Below are 22,818 nucleotides of genomic sequence, written 5' to 3'. Positions count from 1 at the left end.
GTTGGTAAAGACTCATGTTTACAAGCATAGCTGTGCTCCACATGACTCAGGTTTGACCTGTGTGGGTACATTTATACATGGATTCCATGTATATTTATTGGAAAATTTTCCAGAGATCTGTAACAATTTCAGAAAACTTGTAGATAAATCTTATAGCCTAGAAATACTGAAAAAATTAAGAAAAAAGTAGGCTATTAAATTTTGGGAACGCCAAAAGTTATATACAGATTTTTGACTACACGAGGGAACTGGTGCCCCCAACCTCCATATTGTTCAAGGGTCAAATGTAGATGAAAGCAATAATGAGAGTAGGGTGGAAATATGGGGCGCCTGGGTGGCTTAGTCGGTTAAGCGTCCGATTTTCGCTTAGGTCATGATCTCGCGGTTCGTGGGTTCGGGCCCCCCGTCGGGCTCTGAGCTGGCTGCCAGCTCAGAGCCTGGAGCCTGTTTCAGTCTGTGACTCCCTCTCTCTCTGACCCTCCCCTGCTCACGCTGTCTCTCTCTCTCTCCCCAAGAAATAAATAAAACATTAAAAAAAAAAAAGAGAGAGAGTAGGGTGGAAATAAATCCAATAGAAAATTGCAGAACACATTATTTTATTTTGATGAAGAAAAGCAGTAGTTGGCAATTGTAAAAAGTTATTTCTCCAGTAAGATACTATATACCATAAAAATAACAAACTTTTTTCTATACATGAAAACAAGGTCTGTTACAGAAATCACACAGCATTTCCAACTTCAGTTAAACAACAAGCACACTAAACAATGTGCTAAAGCTTGTGTTGATATAAAAGCGTATTACACGAGTGACACACAGGACCACTAGCTTCTTATTCCTCCAAATATATGTTCTTGAAGCCTCGCTCCCAGAAACAGTTCTCTTGCTAGTAGAGCTACCTCCAGACTCCAGGACAGAAGGGAGAGGCCAGTTTTCCTGGTTACTTTCAATATCTCAATCTTCAAGCAAGTAATTAGGGTTAACTACCAAGTAGGGATCCTCTTCATAGCTCTCACTTCCTTCTGTGGAGCCTTTCAATCCGGCCTGGGTGAGCTCAATAAGAACATGATCCTGTGAAACACAAACATATGTCCTGAGGTCTCCAGCAGTAGTGTAACAATGCCCCCACCCACAGAATTTGATCCTTGTATTTGCAACTAGCATTTTCTTCCATTTCTCCTTCAGAAACTCTCAGAGAAAGGACTATACCTTAAAATCTTTACCAAGCTTTGCTACATCCCTTTCCCATTAGGATACAGATTTTTTATAACATAAACCTTTTTTGAAAAATTACAAAATACACAGGTAGTAAGCTCAACATTGTGATTTTAATAAAGTTTCCTGGCACACTACATCTTGTAAATATGACTTAAAAAAACACAAAACACAATACATGAATTTTAAGGTTATGCAATTGTGTAAAATCCTGATAAATATGCTTATCGTTCTGTGTATCACTCTGATATGTGTTTTAATTTCACTTAGTACAAGTTTTTAATTACTAGCCACTGAACTCTTTCATATACCGTCCATTTATAATTCAGTTAGAAGTAGAATCTAAAGATAATTAACCTGGAAAAATTTTCACGCTGAGCTAATAAAAAAAAAAGTAGAACATGCCACATAGCTTAAATGTACCTGTAAGTCAACCTAAGATACCCACAAATGAGGGGAACTCCTAGCCGAGCCCATATAGAACTCAGAAAATAGTATTCAATCTTAAGAAGGTAGAAATGTCCTATAGTATGAGCACTATTGCCATTAAGAGGGGCTGGACACCTTCAAGAGCTCGCTTTATGTACTAATACACCCTCACAGGAAGAACACTTGATCAGCACAGCGTAATTTCTCTAGTCTTCGTAGTGAGCTAGCTAGCTCAGGTAGTGTCAAACTTAAAAAAAAAGGTAGCTCCAGTTGAGATCAGCTGATTGTACCAAGTGTCCCAAAGTAGACTTGTGGTGTGGGTCAATTTATCTTACACTGATCCCAGGAGGCACTAGGAAGGGAAGGGCTGGTCTGCTGCTCCAGCACTAGAAAGACAACTGAATGTGTACCCCCCAATTCAGATTTTCATATTATACCACCTAATCATACACTCATCTACTCACACAAGGATTTTTCAGATGACAACCCTGATATGTGACATTTGTAATATTTATAGAGTGAATACTCTAAAGTGAGCTACAGGGCAACTGTATCTGCCACTTAAGCATAAAAATTCAATCATTCATCAAATATTTGATGTGCCAGGTACCACTATAGGTCTTGGGGGTACAGTGACCAACAAAACAAAGTCCCTGTCCTGGTACTTGCATGCTAATGAGTCAAACTGAAAACCCAGTGCCAGGCAATGATAAGTACTATGAAGTAACATAAAGCAGGGTTAGGGAGTGATAGCAAGGAAACTCTTATTAATATTTTTTAACACTTATTTTTGAGAGACAGAGCATAAGCAGAGAAGGGGCAGGGAGAGAGACACACACAGAATCTGAAACAGGCCTCAGGCTCCAAGCTCTTAGCACAGAGCTAATACGCGGCTCAAACCCACAAACTGTGAGATTATGACCTGGGCCGAAGTCGGATGCTCAACCGACTGAGCCACCCAGGCACCCCTCTTATTATTTTTTAAAAATGTTTATTTATTTTTGAGAAAGAGAGAGGGGAGGGAGACAGAGGGAGGCAGAGGATCTGAAGCCCTGATAGTGCAGAGCCTGACATAAAGCTCGAGATCATGACTTGAGCCAAAGTCAGATACTTAACAAAATGAGCCACCCGGGCTCTCCAGGAGGCTCTTATTTTGACAGGTTAGGCAAGAACCACCTCTTTGAGAAGATAACATTTGAGCAGACACCAGAATGAAAGGGAATCTAGGTAAAGAGACAAAGGACAAGTGCAAAGGCCTTCATGTTCCGTGCATCTCTGGAATAGTAGCAAGGCCAGTATCACTGAGTAGCAACATGAAGAGAGTCCTATGCAAGAAGGTGAAGAGACATACAGGGGTTTGGTTGTATAGGTTCTGTAGGTCACGTTATGGAGACATGACTTTATTGTAAACATGAAGAAAGAACTGGAAGGTAGGGCACAAATACATTTTGATTTGTTAAAAGATCTGTCTGGCTGCTGGAGAGCCAGTACAAAGGGGAACAGTTAGGAGGCTCCTGTGACAGTCCAGGCACAGTAGCCTGAGTAGATGTGAAGGTGGTTAGAAGAGAACACAGAATGTATATACTGAAGGCAGGGCCCATAGGATTTGCTGCTAAAAGGAGAGGCTATGCGGGAAAATTGGAATCATGGCTGATTCTAGCATGTTTGGCTTAGAACAACTAACTACATGGGAACACTGCAGTGGTGGGGGTTGGGGGAAAGAACTGTTTCACACACATTAAGCATGAGATGCCTACAGTTCACAAGTAGGCAGCTGGCTACCGACATCTGGAGTTTAGAGGAGAGGTGAGAGCTGAATCTGGGAGACATCAGTCGATGGATTTAAATTCATAGAACCAAATGAGATCACTCAGGTAATCAATGTAAATACAAAAGAGGTCTGAAGATTGAGCACAGCACTCCATTTAAAAAGTGACATGACTCAGAAAAAGACTAAGAGGAAATAATCAATGAGAGAGGAGAAGATCCAGGAGAATACAGTGATTCAGAAGGAGCAGTCAATAGTGACAGAACAACAGGCCAAATACAGAGAACAACCCAACTGATGTGAGGAGGGAGGAGGTATGCCTGTAATGATCCTGTAACAAGAGAGTGAGAGGAGTCACAGCACTGGGCAGTGCCACTGTGAGGTCGGGAGGGTACAGTGAAGAAGGGTCCACTTGAGATTAGTGGCATGAATTTAAAGTAGTACATGGCACGTGGTTGTGCGCCTTTCTCCAGATACTTTTAACTGCTTGGATATGGCACAGTGAAAACAATTAGACTTAACCAAGGCTGGGGTTTCCCCAGTCAAGTATAACAGAGAGATTACAGTTTAAACTGTGAGAAAAGAGTGATCACTGAGACAGACCATAGACTGTAAGCTGGGTGATGGGGGAGGTAAGGATATGGGGAAGAGGAAATATAGAAAACAGGCAACGGAGGTCAGAATGTTGGCAGGTTTATGGTAAAGCGAGTAAAAAATAAAAATTAAAAATAGTCTGATAGTAAGACCCTAAGCCTACTTTCCCAGATTTAACTTAGGTTCTGCTGGTCCCAGCAGAGGAAAGAAGTCAATTAACTGCTGTCAATTCTTCTTTACAGCTCCTAGTTCTTTTTTGTTTTTTAATGTTTATTTTTATCTTTTTAATTTTTGAAAGAGAGGGACAGACTGTGAGCATGGGAGCAGCAGAGAGAAAGGGAGACACAGAATCTGAAGGAGGCTCCAGGCTCTGAGCTGTCAGCACAGAGCCCGACACAGGGCTCGAACCCACAAATCACGACATCATGACCTAAGCCAAAGTTGGGCATTCAACTGAGACACCCTGGCCCCCCAACAACTCATAATTCTAAACAGATCCCAATGATTCAAAATAAATGAACATCTATGAACCTGCAGGTATGAGGCATGGACTCCCTCCCTCATTACCAAGCAAGAGTAGTTGGGTACGTACATAGTGGGTGAGTCGATGAATGACTTTCTCTATAATTCTCTTTTTATTTATAAGTTCCTCTTCAGAATCTATTTCCGATTCGATTTCCTTCAAGTACCAGTTAACAAGCTCACTCCTCTTTAATGCCGACTCATCCTCTTCTGCAACAAAAAACACATTTCAAAAGGATTAAATTTTCCTTCTAGCAAACTATACTGCCAATCCTTGGGGTTTGCATACACAAGATAGTGTACAGATTAGATAACCATCCACCTGTCAGAAAGCTAAAATAAGGTTTGCAATGTTCCACAGTAAGCCTGAAATAACCTGTCATATTACTTGTATTAAAGTATGCTTCACTTTATCCTGAGGAAAAAAAACTAATAAAATCGAGATTATAAGAAACAAGTTTCTTGAAGCTATTAAGATTTCAAAGTATGAAGCTGTTTCCTTCACCTTCTATCCTTCATCACCTATAGGAATGTTTGCCAACAGTAACTGAAAGCATAAATTAGCAATGGCAAGCAAAACTTCTTAAACCTAACTTTTCCTCTTTGGAACAAGGATTTTATGCAGCTGAACGAGGAAGTGAAATCCATGGGCGTTCACTCAAAATAAAAAACTACCAATTTATTCCAGCGGTCTGTCTATACTGAATCATTGTCTACTTTGTCAGAGTCCAAAGCCGAACTCCAAATTCACAAGAAAAGCTGGAACCTGGATGATAATGTAACTATCACAGAAGCAAAGTATTAGTAAAGGAAAACTCTTAGTCTTGATGCTAGCTACTACTAATAAAATACAAAATGAAAAATAGGAAGATCCCAGCTTTATTGACAATACCTTCAAAAGTTTTATTATGGGTATACTTAAACTTCAGTGGTTGGTCTAAGTGTTCTTGGTAAGCGACCTTCTTGGCTTAAAGTTGTGCTCTCTGTGCTGGACTAAAGAACAGCTGTCCACCTGAAGACTGAGAATTCAGAACTTACTGGGTGAATAGTATTTTTTTTTCCTAAGGAAAAGAAGATCTAGCAGAATTTATGTGTGAAATGCAGACAGTGTTTGGGTGCCAACCATATCTTTGTTCCATCAATGGTTTGTCATGTTTAAAATTTAGTTGCATGAGAAAAAGAAAAATGAAATACAATGTGAACACAACAATATGTGAGCTCCCAAATGTTTTTATGTGAGAAAAGGGTGGGGCTAAAACCTGTCTTTCCTAGTGGTCTCTTTACTGCCTTCTCTCCTCCCTCCCACTGTTTACAGTTCCCAAGGGAAAAGGGGCAAAGAAGTCTTTGGTAAGCTTTTCTCTTCCTCCACCACAGGCAGGGCATCGTGATGACAAAGTATGTCTGGAAGCCAGCATTTTTGGCCTTTTAAGTAAGAATTACCTGATCACTAACCAAAAAATTAAAGTTTAAGTTCAACTCCTTGATTTCATCATTTTTATGCCAACTATAAGCATACATATTAGCACCATAAAGCAGTTAAGGTAGAAAGTATACTAGTGTCCAGATATCACACTTTATATAAATGAGGATTTTACTTCATTTTACTCTCTAGGTATAGAATAGACCTGTGCTAATATGGTCTTTTCAGTTCAATTACTTGCCTATGAAATACAAATAACCTAGAGTCATCCATTTGAAATAAAGCCACTGTAAGGAACAGTGATTCTGCATCTGTAAAAACATTTAAGTGCTTCTTTATATATTATCAGATCCCAATTTCTGATTCTCAAAAATATTAAAATTAAAGGTCATTAAAAGAATGACCTTTGTCTGACAATCAACTGTGGGTAAATGTCCAGACTGTCAGATATACTGATATCCCCAAAATTTTCTTTACCAAAATGAGCTTGTATAACAATTTATCATCTCTTCTGACAAAACAGAATCTTTAGCAATTAAAAGTGGCTTATGAAAAAACAACTTATATGAATGACTAAGCATATGAGCATACTAGGAAAGCCTTACCTTCCTCCATCTTTCTGAGGTGAAGCACAATAAGGTTAGAGATTCGGCAGTACTCGGAGAAGCCGAGCCTTAAGGAGGCTTTAGGAACAAAATCTTGGTTGATTTCTTCACTGTGGCCATTGATTCCATTCACAGGAGCAGGGCTGTCAACATGACCTAAGTGAAATATCAACCATCTGAATCTTGTTTCTGTGCCTCCTCCAACACTCCCCCATCAATTGTTCATAGGTATACTTCTATTTTAATACTAACTTCTAAACAAACATATAGTTATACTCAGTATTTAGTCATTTTACAAATAAATTAGAAGCAAATCTGTAAATGCGAATAGTGAAGACAGAAACAATTTGGAAGGAATGGGAAGGATGGCAGATTCCATGCAGATTCCATGATCTAAAAGTTCATTTGCTACTTTGAATTCTGTGTCTTCCCCTCTCTCTATCTCTCCCCCACCCACACTCTCTCAAAAATAAACAAACACTGAAAAAAATAAAAAATAAAAAAATAGGGTAGGGGCAGGGCACCTGGGTGGCTCAGTCAGTTAAGCATCTGACTACAGCTCAGGTCATGAGCTCAAGGTCCATGAGCTTGAGCCTCATGCCAGGCTCTGTGCAGACAGCTCACACAGCCTGGAGCCTGCTTTGGATTTTGTGTCTTTCTCTCTGTCCTTCCCCAACTCGCCCCCTCTCTCTCAACAATAAGTAAACATTAAAAAAAATTTTAAAGTTCATCTGCAATATTATACACAAAACGTGAAAATCTGGTATTTAAGTTTATTTATTTTGAGAGACAGAAAGAGAACGCGCACATGCACAAATGGGAGAACAGAGAGAGAAGAATCCCAAGCAGTCTCTGCACGTCAGTGCAGAGCCTGATGTGGGGCTCAAACTCACAAACCATGAGATCATAACTTGAGCCAGAATTAAGAGTCAGACGCTTAGCCTACTGAGCCACCCAGGTGCCCCAATATTTGTCTGTCTTAATGTACTCAAGAACATGTTTTTACTTCAAAATAACAATAAATCAGGCCAGGGAATTACATCCACTGTCACCATTTGGTGTGTTTTCTTTTAGTCTTTCACACATAGATATTTTATATCAACTAACTGTATTTTACCTTGTAAACAGTATAATTCAATATCCATTTCTTCCCTTTTGCTACTATATAGACTTCAAAACCATCAATATGTAAGTGCACTTTTATCATAACATCTCAGAGACCATTTTTTTTTTTTAAATGTTTTTTTTTTAATTTATTTCTAGGAGAGAGAGAGAGTGTGAGCAGGGGAGGGTCAGAGAGAGAGGGAGTCACCGGCTGAAACAGGCTCCAGGCTCTGAGCTGGCAGTCAGCACAGAGCCCGACGCGGGGCTCGAACCCACGAACCGCGAGATCATAACCTAAGCGAAAGTCGGACGCTTAACCGACTAAGCCACCCAGGCGCCCCTCTCAGAGACCATTTTAGTTCTTAACTCCAGAACAGTAAATGAACAAGTATCTCACCATTGATGCCATCTGGGCCCTCATCTACCTCCATCTGGGCCTCTTCTTCTTGATCTAGGTTGACATCAGGTGTTTCTACACGGATGATTGACTTATTCAGTAACCTGAAAGCTTCCTTCACATGTTTAGGCTGGACCTAAACCAATTAAGATGAAGTAAATCAGAGTCAGTCTTCTCAAGATACCAAACAGTTTCTCTCCTTACCAAATCAGAGTGGTATTTTAGTATTTCTCACACACACACTCTCTCTCTCACACACATATAAAATACGAGGGAACACCGTAAGTTCACCAGAAGTAGGAGTAAGTTTGGTGGGAATATAAATTGACACGACCAATAAGGAAAACCATTTTGGCAATCTTTACTGATCTGAACATACGTATGACCTCTGACCCAACAATTCTACTTCTAGGTGTATACTCAGCAGAAATGCATACACACATATATAAACCATACAGACCAAAAGACATGTATCAAAAGAACCCAAACTGGAAACTATCCAAATGTCCATTAACAGAAGAATGGGTGTATCATTGTGATTTACTGACAAAATATTACTAGCAACAAAAACGGACAAACTATTATTACATAAAACCCAGATGATATTTTATAGTGTTAATTCTATATGAAAGAACTAGATGCAAGGGGGAACATATTCTAGGATTTCACTTATATAAAGTAATCCTTATATCTTTAAAGTTATCATTAAATCCTCACATATATGATCTAATAATCTTTGACAAGCGTGCCAAGCCCACTCCGTGGGGAATGGAGTCTCTTCAACAAATATTACTGGGGAAACTGGATATCTTAAAGAATGAAGTTAGACCCCTGCTTGACATCACATACAAAATTAACTTAAAACAGACTGAAGACCTAAAACTATAAAACATGTAAGAAAACAGAGGAAAAGAGCCTCAGGACATTAGATTTGATAATAGTGTCAAAAGCACAGCAACAAATGGGTAAACTGACAAATGAAACAATATTCCATTCAAAAACTTCTGAGCATCAAGGGAAACAGTCAACAGAGTAAAAAGGCAACCTACAGAATGGGAGAACATATCTTGTGTATTATGTATCTCATAAGAGATTGATATTCAAAACACAGAAAACACCCAGGTCACTGCAGCATTATTCACAATACCCAAGAGGGGGAAGCAACCCAAATGTCCACTGATGATCAATGGATAAACAAAATGTGGTACACAGTAACTCCCTTATTCTCAGGGATTATGTTCCAAGACCCCCAGTGGATGCATAAACCACAGATGGTACTTAACCTTACATATAATATTTTCCCTATACATATATACCTATGATAAAGTTTAATTTATAAAGAACAACAATAATTAATAAAATAAAAAATTACAATGTACTTACTAAAAGTTATGTAAATGTGGTCTCTCTCAAAATAACATTGCATTGTACTCCCCCTTCTTGTGATGAAATGATGTAGCTTTAGGCTACTACTGACTTTCTGACAATACTTCAGGAGGACCATCTACCTATTAACGGTAACTTCCCTCTATATGTACTTTATAACCGAGGACGTGATTATTTCATTATGTTAATCAAAATATATTCAATAAATACTTCACAGTAACCTTTTTTAAGGGAGACACTCCAGCACTGTGTATTCTATGAGCATTCAACAGTGTGCCAAAGATAAAAACATGCTTATAAACTCCCATTCAACTTCTCTTTCCTCCCATTATGTTAAAGTGACTTTGATACCTCATCACAGCAGTGCATTCGAGCCATTGCTTCAGAGAGACGGATCATGCTCTCAAGCTGTCGTACTGTAATCCTCCATGAAGACTTGGTTACTCCAGAGCCATCCCTCTGGCGGAGACGTTTATACTGTTCCACAATAAAGTCCTCTGACTCCTTAGAAATCTGTTTCAGAACATCACGGAAGTCAGAGCTTTTCTACTTGATGGGAGCTGCATGAAATATAAGTTTTCTTCCAGGTAAAGACACTCTGGGGAACTGAGAGGGTCAAAACTTTGAAGTCAATGACAATACTGAAATGCCTTTCAAAAGAAAGGACACCTGTTAATTTTGTAACTAATTTTACGAACAGGAAGGCAGGAGGGTTAGTATTTAAGCAAATGCGTTTTCTAAAAGATACATAGCAAGCTGAAGCAGTGGAAAAGGATGTAATGTCTTTGAAACCCAAGATGCCAAAGCTCATGAAACAAATTAATGCTCAGGCACTTCCTGAACCCAGTTAATTCTGCTGTCTTTGGGAAAAAGAGAGATCTACACAAACACATACCAGCTATTTCAGTAAATATTATTTGCTGAATAACAACAAAGTAAGAATACTACAAGAATACTCAGTTTTTCAGAGTAAGGAACTCAGCCTATTAAGGAAGCATGCCAAGGTCACAGAGGGATAAGTACATAGTCATAGAGAACAAAACCCTCTTTATACATGTGTATTCAACCCTTGGTTTTAAATGCCTCATTAAGCTTCTCTTTCAGGACAGTGAGAATCAATCCCAATATTATGGATATCAGTGAAGTGATAGATAACTAAACTTAAGGATAAACTTCCAAAATGAGCCAGAAAATAGTGTAAACCCACCCAGAAAAAAATCTTCTTTTTGTAGTCTACTTTAGGAAAATGTCAAACAAAACAAATTTCGAATGTTTACTTCAAAATGAATGTCCTGGATCTAGTACAAATTCATCTCAATGAACTTCATCAATTACTGTAAAATATTAATCCATGTTAATCACAATGACCTATAGGAATCCAAACTTTTCCTCAAAGAAAGATTCAAGAGCATTTAGTAGACTACTGACTTAAGCTCATACAATTTCAAGATACTTAGGAATAACGGGGCACCTAGGTGGCTGAATTGGTTAAATGCAGGATCTTGCGGTTCACGAGTTCAAGTCCCGCGTTGGGATCTGTGCTGACAGCTCAGAGCCTGGAATCTGCTTCAGGTCCTGTGTCTCCCTCTCTCTCTGCCCCTCCCCTGCTCACACTCGGTCTCCCTCTCTCAAAAATAAAATAGAAACATTAAAAAAAAAAAGATTCCTAGGAATACTGGCTGAAATAAAAGTATGTCCTATTTTATTTGGTTATTCAAAATTCTACAGCCATAAAAATCTACCCCCCCCCCCCCCCCCCACCTTTTAAGTAGGCTCCATGCCCACCATGAAGCCCAGTGCAGGGCTTGAACTCATAAGCTGAGATCAACACCTGAGCCAAGATTAAAAGTTGGACACTTAACCGACTGAGCCACTCAGGTGAACCCCACCATAAAAAAATCCTTTTATTAGCACTTAACAAGTAAAGGAATATTATTCAGATTTTCAGAAAATTCCCCCTTCTTAACTCTCTGAAGAAACATTGTTCTCAAAACAAAACAAAATCCTCAAAAAGAAAAAAAAAAACAAGTATAGGTTAATTTCCATAGAAACCTTTTATGCCCTTTTAAATGCCTTACTCCAATACAAAAGGAATAGTTAGTTACCTTGGGTTTAAACTGCCTTGCAAAGAGAAGATACCTCCTGATATCATCAAGGGAATAGACACGATCAATTGAATCTTCAATTCTTGAATGCAAGTCTACTATACGTCTGGCAATAGCATAATCTGTAACCTAATTCAAAAGAAGAAAATCACTATGATCAGTCACAACAGTATCCACTTCAGATTATCTCTGGCATTAATAATTAGAAATTAATAATTTCTAGAGTGCCTGGTATATATAAGTAAATTGAGACCCAGAGAAGTAAAGTGGCTTGTCTGATATCATAGTAAGTAATGGAGCCGTGATTTGAACAGTTGAGCTTCAGAGTCCATGCTCTTAGCCACGATATTGTACTGCTGCTTATGAATAGATGACAATAATCATCACAGAATTGTTAACATTGAAAAAAAATGATACTAAAAATATGGCATTTACTCTCATATGGCAGAAAAAAAGCCAAAGAGATATTAAAAAAATGTGAATAAGTGCATAAAGATTACATGGGTGTTACATGCACAATTCTATTTCTTGCAACTTTCCTAAGCTTGAAATTATTTCCAATTAAAAAGCTTAAAAACTATCTTAATGAACTACGCACAAACAAAAATATATGAAAATCATACACTCCAAGCTATGAGTGAAGGTGGAGATGGGGAAGGGGGAAGATTGGGTTACAGACAGAGGGAGAGAGACTCCCAAGCAGGCTCCAAGCTCAGCAAAGAGCCTGATGTGGGGCTTGAACTCAAAATCATGAGTCATGACCTGAGCCAAAAAATAGAGGACACTTAACCAACTGAGCCACCCAGACACCCAGCAGAAAATTCTATTTTTTTAAAATGTTTTATTTATTTCTGAGAGAGAGAGAGAGAGAGAGAGAGACAGACAGACAGTTTGAGCAGGGGAGGGTCAGAGAGAGAGGGAGACACAGAATGAGAAGTAGGCTCCAGGCTCTGAGCTAGCTGTCAGCACAGAGCCCGACACAGGGCTTGAACCCACGAACTGTGAGATCATGACCTGAGCCGAAATCGGACAAGCAACCAACAGAGCCACCCAGGTGCCCCCAGAAAATTCTAATAAAAAAGAGTATGGCTGGGAGTTAGTTGTAATATTTTTCCTTCTTTTCTTGAGAATTAAAAAACAGTAATGAAAATGACAAAAACTCCATATTCCTCAATATAATTAAGTGGAACTAGCCATTCAAAGGACTTCATTTTGATTTGCTCAATAAACCTTTTGCCCAATCCTGTACCATTCTGAGGGAAATGAAAGTCAGTGCAAACAAATGCACCAGCTGTTCAGGAGTACATCCTGTAGCCTTGTCTCCTTCAATTACTCAAACTGGAAATAACAAAGGAAGCCCACAGTGACACTTCACACAGTTACCTCATTACACTCATCCACAAGTATAAAGAAGAGATCAAATCGGGACATGATGGGAGCTGACAAATTTATATTTTGTTTCAATGATTTTGATCTGTCATAGTGTCCGCTGATTGGGTTCGCTGCTGCCAAAATGGATGTCCTGGCATTCAGAGTAGCCTGACCACAAAAGAAATCATTGTCAGAGGTTTAAAAAGACATTTGGAATGGCCAACAGAGGACAATGCTCAATCTTACTCATAATAAAATAATGCAAACCAAAATACTAAGTAAGGCATCATTTTTCATCTACCGAATCATCAAAATTAAAGTCTAATACTGTACAGCAAACAGGCACTCCCATATAAGGTGGTGGTATGACATATATACACTTTAAAGCTAGTAATTTCTTATTAGGAATTTATCTTGCAGCTAGGTACAGGAAGATGGGTGTTCAAGGATGTTGATTACAATATGGCTCGTAATCAAAGGCTGAAAATGACCAAATGTTGCTCTATGGCTCTAATGAGCCAAAATTAGGAACAGAGACTTGAAAACCATGTGGTAATAAAAATACTAAAATGGATCTAATATCCATATGCCATTTTGGCACAGAAAGATTGCCAAAATAAAATCATGAAGTTAAATGAGCAAGGCAGTAAACTGTATTATGCTTATATATGTATGAAAAATTCCTGAAAGCTGTAACTTCAATAGATACTGAATATTTACTGGTGATAGGAGTTGCAGGGGAAGATTTTGCCTTTTAATTTGTATTTTACTATGGCGCTTTAATTTTCCTTGCCTACCTGGATGCATTACTTTTATTTAAAAAGTTTGGTTTCTAATGTTGGTTACAATATTATAATTATTATTTTCATTTAAATAATCTATTGACTTTGATTATTTTTGTTACAACTGGAAGCACGCATTGTCAAAGAATATAGAAGGTTTGTGGAAATTTTGAGAAATAAAATGCTTAACATTTCATCAGGACTTCCTCTACTTTCTGTCATAGCAAAACATTTTCAAAGTACCCTTAAAAAAGTGCCTGTAGTTTGGATTAATAATCTTCAGGGCTATGTGTCCCATTTCAATGATCAGCATTTCATGTTGAATAAGGCATTTTATTCAAGTGAACATCTGCAGAGCCAAACTAATATTTAAGACTAAGGCATGATGCAGCAGGACAGAGGCGGACACACATACCTTCACTCCTGCTTTAGTGATGGAGATGGTCTGCTGTTCCATAGCTTCATGAATAGCAACTTGATCCCGCACATCCATCTTATCAAATTCATCAATACAACATACACTCTTGTAACCAAACAAATCTAGTATAAGAAACTGCCTTTAAGATGTCAAATGACAAGTATAAATTCAAGTTTGCTACCACAGAGAGCTTTTCATTCTGTAGACAACTCAGATAGGTAAGTAAGCAACCTTAAAAAATTTTTTAATTTTTCATTTGAGAGAGAGAACATGCATGAGCAGGGAAAGGGGCAGAGGGAGAGAGAGAGAGAATCTTAAGCAGACTCCATGCTCAGCACAGAGCTTGATGCGGGGCTTGATACCCTGACCTGAGTCAAAGAGTCAGGCGTTCAAGAGAATGAGCCACGCAGGTACCCAGGTTAAGTAAGCAATCTTAATTTCCTCTTCTCGAGTAGGATAATTCAACAGATTCCAGAGCTAGAAGGATACATATGCTTTGACCCATTTTAAACCATGAATAAGATTAAAAACATAGTTACTGGGGTGCCTGGGAAGCTCAGCTGGTTGACTGTCTGAGTCGTGATTTTGGCTTAGGTCATGACCTCTGGGTTTTTTAAGTTGTAGCCCCACATTGGGCTCCATACTGTTAGGAGTCTCCCTCTCTGCCCCTCCCCCACTCATGTTCTCTTTCTTTCTCTCCCCCCCCACCAATAAATAAACTTAAAAAAAAAAAAAAACCCACTTACAGTTAGTCATTCCATTTTTATTTAACATCAAAATCTTGTATAAATTTCTATGTCAAATATTCTGGGTAACCTCAGCACTGATTTTAGGCTGAGGAAGTAAAGGGTAAAGTTGCATTTACAAAAGTGTATCTACACTTTATATGCCTTCACAGATCTAACAGATCTATGTCAAATACATGCAAAAGGCAACAGACATACTCATAGAGGTGTCATTGTCTAGAAAGGAAAAAAAAAATGCTGGGAATTACTAATCACAGCAAACACACATGCTCAGGTCAGGCAATACATTCTAGAGAAGCTCAAAAAGTGATTAATGAGGACAATCTCAATGAAATATAGATTAATAAAACTGATTTACTAAAAATGACTTTTTAAAAGTTTATTTTAAGATAGCCCATGTGTGGGGAGAGGGGCAGTGAGGGAGAGGAGAATCCCAAGCAGGCTCCACAGTCAGCTCAGAGCCAGACACAGTGCTTGATCCCACAAACTGTGAGATAATGATCTAAGCTGAAATCAAGAGTCAGATGCTCAACCAACTGAGCCACCCAGGCACCCCTAAAAATGGCTTTTTTTTAAAGGCCATCTTTTAAATAGAAACTTACAGGCCTTTAATCATAGGGTATGGGTTATTGTGATTTTTTTATATCCAGAAAATATAAAATGTTCTTACATTATCAGCCAGCATCAAAGCTCCAGCTTCAATGACAAATTCATGAGATTCCTCATCTCTCACAACAGCTGCTGTTAAGCCAGCAGCACTGGATGCTTTGCCACTGGTGTAGACAGCTCTGGGGCTGAACTCCTCCACGTGCCTGTTCAAGATTATCATACTCATTAATGCATGACTACAAAGCATCCTTTTTAGAAATGTCAGTTGACAGGGTTTATGTCAATCAAGAAGTTAAACTTCTTTCTCATCTTTCTTTCTTTCATTTAATTTTGAGACAGAGAGAGAGAGAGAGACAGAGCATGAGTGGGGGAGGGGCAGAGGAAGAGAGAGAGACACAAACAGAATCCGAAACAGGCTCCAGGCTTCAAGCTGTCAGCATAGAGCCTGATGCGGGGCTCGAACCCATGAACCGTGAGATCTGACCTGAGCCGAAGTCGGACACTTAACCGACTGAGCCTCCCAGGCCCCCCAAGAAGTTAAACTTCTTAAAAAACATTTGAGAGACACATTAAACATAAGCAATTCATATATATGCCACAGACTAAACAGAAAGGCTTATCTCCTTTGGACTTTTCAATCAATTTAAATCTATTCCTATCAAATTGGAAAATGAAGTTCATACGTGACAAAAACACCATTTGATTAATTTATTATTATTATTACTTTTAATCTTTATTTATTTTGAGAGTGAGACAGAGAGAGAGTGTGAGCAGGGGAGAGGCAGACACAGAATCTGAAACAGGCTCCAGGCTCTGATCTGTCAGCACAGAGCCTGACGCGGGGCTTGAATCCATGAACTGTGAGATCATGACCTGAGCCGAAGTTGGATGCTTAACCGACTGAGCTACCAAGGTGCCCCCAAAAACACCATTTTAAAATAGTCTTTAATAATAAACAGTAAACATTTTGGCAACAATCTATTCAAAGGCCTTGCACTTAAAAAACAAAAAATGACAAAACTAGATGTGAGACTTATACTAAAAATGCAAGGTTGATTTAATATCTAAAAATCAATAATATGCCTTATCAATAGAATAAAGAATCATCCTGACAGATGCAGAAAAAGCATGTAACAAAATCCAATACCCTTTCATGACAGAATCTCAACAAACTAGAAATAGAAGAGAATTTCCCACAACTTAAAAAGGGCATCTATGAAAACCCACAGCTAACAGCATACATAGTCAAAGGTGAATGCTTTTTCCTTAACATCTGGAACAAGACACAAATGTTCACTCTTGCCGTGTCTATTCAATGTTATACTGAAAGGTCTAGCCAGGGCAACTGAGAATAAAGGGCACCTAGACTTAAAATTTGAACAACTATAACTATTTGCTGATAACATGACCTTGTAGATAAAAAAGCCTATGGAATCTACTAAAACAGTTCTACTAAAATGAGTTCTTGCAAGGTTGCAAGAGATCAAGAGTCTATTTTATTTCTATACACATGCAATGAACAACCTAAAAATGAAAATAAGAAAACAGTTTTCCATTTACAATAGCATCAAAAAGAATAAAATACTTATGAACAAACATAACAAAAGCACAAGCTTATACCATGAAAACTACAAAACACTGCTGAAAAAAACTAAAACCCAAATAAATGGAAAGATGTCCCATGTTCATGGATCAGGAGACTTAATATTGTTAAAATGACAATATACCTCAAATTGATCTACAGTTTAATACAATCTCTATTACTAGCACAACTGACTTCTTTTTAGAAACTCACAAAGCTGATCCTAAAACTCATGGTACCCAGAAAAGCCAAAACAATCTGGAAGAAGAACAGTTAGTTGGAGGACTCACACTTCCTGATTTTTATTATTATTTATTTATTTTTGAGAGAGAGTGCATATGCACTCTCAAGCAAGGAGGAAGAGGGAAAGAGAGAATCCCAAACAGGCTCCACATTGAGCATGGAGCTCAGCCCCAATGTGGGGCTTGATCCCACGACTCTGGTATCATGACCTGAGTTAAAATTAAGACTTGGAAACTCAAATGACTGACAGAGCCAGGTACCCCTCATGCTTCTGGATTTTATTATTTTTCTGATGTTTAGTTTTATTTATTTATTTGTTTATTTCTGAAAGAGAGAGAGACACAGTGTGAGCAGGGGAGGGTCAGAGAGAGGGAGACACAGAATCTAAAGCAGGCTCCAGGTTCTGAGCTGTCAGCAGAGCCCGACATGGGGCTCGAACCCACGAACTGTGAGATCATGACCTAAGCCAAAGTCGGAGGCTTAACCGACTGAGCCACCCAGGCGCCCCTTTACTTTTATTTTTGAGGGGAGGGAGGGAGGGAGAGAAGGAGAAAGGGAGAGAGAGAGAGAGAATATGCATGTGAGTGGGGGAGGGGTAGAGAGAGAGAGGGGGAAAGAGAATGTGAAGCAAGCTTTGTACTGACAGCACAGAACTCACGAACCCATGAGATCATAACCTGAGGTGAAGTTGGACCCCTAAGTGACTGAGCCACCCAGGCACCCCACACTTCCTGATTTTAAAACTTACTACAAAACTATAGTAATCAAGATAGTGTGGGATTGGCCTAAAGGCGGACCTAGAGATTATGAAATATAAGTCTAGAAGTAAACCCTCATATTTACAGTCAACTGATTTTCAACAAGGGTGCCCAAAACAATTCAATAAGGCAAAAGAATAGTCTTGGCATTCAAATAGCTGGATATCCACATGCAAAAGAATAAAGTTGGACCCCTGTCTCACAATATGTACAAAAATTAACTCAAAATGGATCAAGGACCTCAAAATTTTAGAACTAAAATTATCCCAAAGAATTATAAGCAGGGACTTGAACAAACAGTTGCACATCAATGTTCATAGCAGAATTCACGATAGCCCAAAGGTGGAAACAAAAGGTGATACTATACAATAAATTATTATTATCCAGTCTTAAAAAGGAAGGAAATTCTAAGACATTCTACAACATGGATGACTCCTGAATATTATGCTAAGTGAAATAAGCCAGTCACAAAATGACAATGTACCATATGAGTCCACGTATATGACAAACCTAGAATAATCAAATCTAGAGACAGAAAGTAAAATGGTGGGGTCCCAGAGTGGCTCAGTTGGTTGAGTATCCGACTCAATTTCAGCTCAGGTCATGATTTCATGGTTTGTGGGTTTGAGTCCTGCGTTAGGCTCTGTGCGGACATTGAGGAGCCTGCTTAGGATTCTCTCCCCTTTTCTCTCTGCCCCTCCCCCACTTGCATCCACATATGCATGCCCTCTCTTTCTTTCTCTCTCAAAATAAATAAACTTAAAAAAAAAAAAAGAATGGTGGGTTGCTAAGAGCTGGGACATGGGTAAATGTGGAGTTACTGTTTAATGCAAACAGATTTTCAGTTTGGGAGATGAAAGAGTTCTGAAGATGGATGGTAGTGATGCTAACACAACTCGAATGTACCTAATGCCACTGAAATATATACACGTAAAAATATTTTAAAATGGTAAATGCGATGGATATTTTGCAATAAAAAAGGTGAAAACTTATATACAGCAGCATTGCTTATAAGAGCCAAAATAGAAACAAACCAAACGTCCATTAACTGATAAATGTGGTACATACATATGACAGAATACTAGGCAATAAAAGGAAATGAAGTATTGGCATGCTCCAACATGGCTGAACCTTGAGAACACTATACTAAGCAGAAGTAGCCAGTCACAATGAATCACACAGTATATGATTCCATTTATAGGAAACGTCCAGAAAGAGACAATAAAGCAGATTAGTGGTTGCCTATGCCTAGGGAGGAGAATGAAGACTGACTGCTAGTGGGTACAAGATTTCTTTCTGGGTAATGAAAATGTTGTAAACTTAGTTTAGTAATGGTCCTACAACTCTGTGAATATACTAAAACCACTGAATTGTACACTTTAAAGGGGTAAATTTTATGATATGTAAATTATATTGCAATAAAGATCTAAAAAACCCTCTAGATATAAAGGCTATTTCTAAGATAATCACATATAATACAATTCTGTTACCAGCAGCAACACTGTAGCACATCTTTTTATGGTGGTGGAGAGGAGGTAGGAGGTGGGAGCAGAGTAAATGAAAAGAATCTTTTTTTTTTTTAACACACATAAGACTATTATTTTCAAATCTAGAGCCTAGTCCTTGATACACATGACGAAAATAATAGTTATAAAATTTCAAACTTTAAAATGGTCTCTGTTCTAGAACAAATTACTGAAATAAAGGAAAAGCAGCTTGATATAGTATGAAGAGCACATGCTTTGCAGGCAGATACATAGAAGTTCTAATACTCATGGGTCAGAAGTCACTTGTTAGCTATGAGAAGTTGGGTAATTTACTAAGTTCCAGAGTTCTGTTTGCCTCCCTGAAAAAAGAGGATAATACATGCCTGTCTGGGTGCTGCTAGAATAAGAGAATGCATATACATACACAGCACCATGAACACAGCAGGTATTTCAAAACTGGTTTGGTATTATTTTGACCTCTCAGTTTCTTTTTTTTTTTTTTTTTAAATGTTTTATTTATTTCTAGGGGAGAGAGAGAGAGAGAGAGACAGCGTGAGCAGGGGAGGGTCAGAGAGAGAGGGAGTCACAGACTGAAACAGGCTCCAGGCTCTGAGCTGGCCGTCAGCACAGAGCCCGACGCGGGGCTCGAACCCACGAACCGCGAGATCATGACCTAAGCGAAAGTCGGATGCTTAACCGACTAAGCCACCCAGGCGCCCCTCAGTTTCTTAAAAGTTTGAAAGTAAGCAAGTATTTGCTATAGCTTCTAAAAATAAGCAAAAATTGCTAAAGCAGTACACATGCTGATATGGTCAGCATAATGTGTCTATCTTTATTGCACTGCTATTGGAAAGTGTGTCCTATTTAAGAACCTTAAAGATGTTTGTATTCTTAGTCTCAGCAATCCTAGGTCTAGGGATTTTCCCAAAGGAAACAAAACAATACAAAAAATTACTAGAAATCATGATGTTCATGGTATCGATATCTATAATCGTTAAAATAAATGAAGACTAGGAAAATAATTTTCTAAGTTGAAGTACACCAACAAAAGACAACTGTGAAAATAAAGAAACAGAAAAATATTTACAGTAAATTAAAAACATGTATGCTGTCATTTATAACCATGAAAATACATATTTATGTATCCAAAGACTTAGAATTAAAAGTATTCTAAATAGGATTAAGTTTATAGGCAATTTTTCCCTATTCTAAAAAGTTGTAAAAAAAAAAAAAGTCACATTCTGTTAAACAAATTAAGGTGATGAAATCTAAGCAAGTTATACATACAACAGTCGTAAATTATACTTCTGCTTTACTAAAGGCAGGATGACTGCATCTTTTAGCACAGAGAGCCTGGAACTATGCACAGTTTTTTCCAGTGTACTACCTGAGGCAACACTTACTTGAGAAACTGGCTCTTAGCTGTACTTGGGTCACCAACAATACAAACATTTATGTCCCCTCGAAGAGAGGTTCCTTCCCCTGTTGTCTTTGGAACACCACCAAAAAGCATCAGCAGGACACCCCGTTTTACTTCATCATTACCTAAAACAAAAACACAAGGCATTTTCCAAAATGAGACTAAACAATTTCATAAACCACAAGACATGTTTACCAACCAAAAGAGCAGAAAGAGCTGAAGTAAAGCATAAGATGAAGTAAAACACCTGGCTTCTAATCTTGGTTTTTGCTTTATGAATTCAAAGCCACCTAACCACTGTCCCAGTATCTCTGTACCACAGGTGTCACAGGTGCTGATGCCTACCATCATCCTAAGAGCCCTTCCTTGTTTGCAAGTCCTACTTCCTACACAAAGCCTTTCCTGATGTGTACTTCTCAATAACTCTCTCCATAAATAAACTATGTCCACCACAGCACACTGCACTTGCTAGGTCTTTCTAATGGCAGGTCTTGCTGTTCTATCAAGAGTTTGAGGAAATAGTCCATGATTTACTTCTTTTGTATCACCAACAGTGAACACTGCTGAATATAAATACATGCTAACCGAACTGCTATGGATGAGATAAAATGCTGAATGTGCTTTATGGCCACTTCTACAAGCTGTTTACGACTCCAATATAAGAAGCAAATGTACAGTAAAAAACCTGGATTTCAGAAAAGTGCTGTTAAAGACCCGTTTTTTTCCTGTGCTAATTATTAGAACTTTTTGTGAATTCTATCAACAAAGTGCTGGGCACAATTTACAAAAACCACCCTTTAAAGGCAGAAAAAAAATCCATTCCACAAACAAAATTTCTCTGACTTATGATCTATGAAACAAATGTGTTGGAGGTGTTGTGGTTTCTGAATAGTCCACAAATTCTTTGATGTTTCTCATTTGATAATGGAGCTTACTTCTCTTCTCGTTAGGAGACTGGACTTAATATAACTTGTTTCTAAAAAGCAGCACATAGTGAAGTAAAGGTGTGTAACTTCTGATGACAGGTCCCAAGAAGCATTTTATTGTTTTAAATGTTTATTTATTTGAGAAAGAGAGAGAGAGAGCAAGCAGAGGAGGGGCAGAGAGAGGGAGACAAACAATCCAGTGCAGGCTCCAGGCTCTGAGCTGTCAGCACAGAGCTTGATGTGGGGCTTGAACTCACGATCTGTGCAAGATCATGACCTAAGCTGAAGTCAGATGTTCAACGGACTGAGCTGTTCAGGCACCCCCTGAGAAGCATCTTGCTTCTTCCCTGCTTTGCCCTCTTGGATGCATGCTCTGGAAGAAGCTAGCTGCTGCATGGTAAGAACAAACAGCCCCATGGAAGAGATTGATCTGGCAAGGAACTGTAGTTTCCAGTTAACAACTAGTCTAATAGGCAAGTCCTTCTAAGTGGATCCTTTAATCAAGTTTTCAGAGAACTGCAGCCCCAGCTGATGTCTTAGTTGCAATCCTCATGAAAGACAGCCAGAAACATTCAGCTAGAACCATCCAACTGACCCATAGACTGTAAGAGACACTGTTTGTTATTTGAGGCCACTAAGTTTTGGGGTAATTTGTAATGCAAAAATAGATTAATTTCAGGGGGGAAGTGGAGCTAGACAGAAATTCTGACATCTATTCAATTAATGGAGGACACTCTAAAATCCATAGAGGATTATTAACATAGAGGATATCAATTTTATTGGGCACAAATTTAGATAGAAAAAATAAGTTACTTTTAAATAGTTAAAAATATATACCTAAAAGAAATACCCATAATCTTTTATCAATTCCTGCCATAACTCCAATTCAGTATGAAAGGATGGAAAAAACAAGGGTAAAGCACGAGGCTTAAAA

The 22,818-nt window shown here is 38.5% G+C and overlaps 1 protein-coding gene across 1 annotated transcript in view; it reads right to left on the bottom strand.

Moving 5' to 3' along the window:
• Positions 1 to 585: 585 nt before the first annotated feature.
• Positions 586 to 22,818, bottom strand: part of MCM6 (minichromosome maintenance complex component 6) — a 35,863-nt gene continuing 13,630 nt past the window's right edge. The window contains exons 8-17 of the mRNA XM_039229967.1: positions 20,942 to 21,083; positions 15,530 to 15,671; positions 14,111 to 14,218; positions 12,926 to 13,081; positions 11,543 to 11,671; positions 9,789 to 9,950; positions 8,052 to 8,187; positions 6,551 to 6,706; positions 4,596 to 4,735; positions 586 to 1,068 (exon numbers count right to left, since the gene is read on the bottom strand). Coding sequence (XP_039085898.1) covers positions 952 to 1,068; positions 4,596 to 4,735; positions 6,551 to 6,706; positions 8,052 to 8,187; positions 9,789 to 9,950; positions 11,543 to 11,671; positions 12,926 to 13,081; positions 14,111 to 14,218; positions 15,530 to 15,671; positions 20,942 to 21,083 — 1,388 coding nt within the window. The 3' untranslated portion in view covers positions 586 to 951. The remainder of the gene's footprint in view (positions 1,069 to 4,595; positions 4,736 to 6,550; positions 6,707 to 8,051; positions 8,188 to 9,788; positions 9,951 to 11,542; positions 11,672 to 12,925; positions 13,082 to 14,110; positions 14,219 to 15,529; positions 15,672 to 20,941; positions 21,084 to 22,818) is intronic.

The sequence above is a fragment of the Hyaena hyaena genome, unplaced genomic scaffold (genome assembly GCF_003009895.1).
Source record: "Hyaena hyaena isolate Hyena2069 unplaced genomic scaffold, ASM300989v1 scaffold_41, whole genome shotgun sequence".
Classification (NCBI taxonomy): Eukaryota; Metazoa; Chordata; class Mammalia; order Carnivora; family Hyaenidae; genus Hyaena; species Hyaena hyaena.
This window is presented reverse-complemented; position numbering and strand designations above follow the sequence as displayed.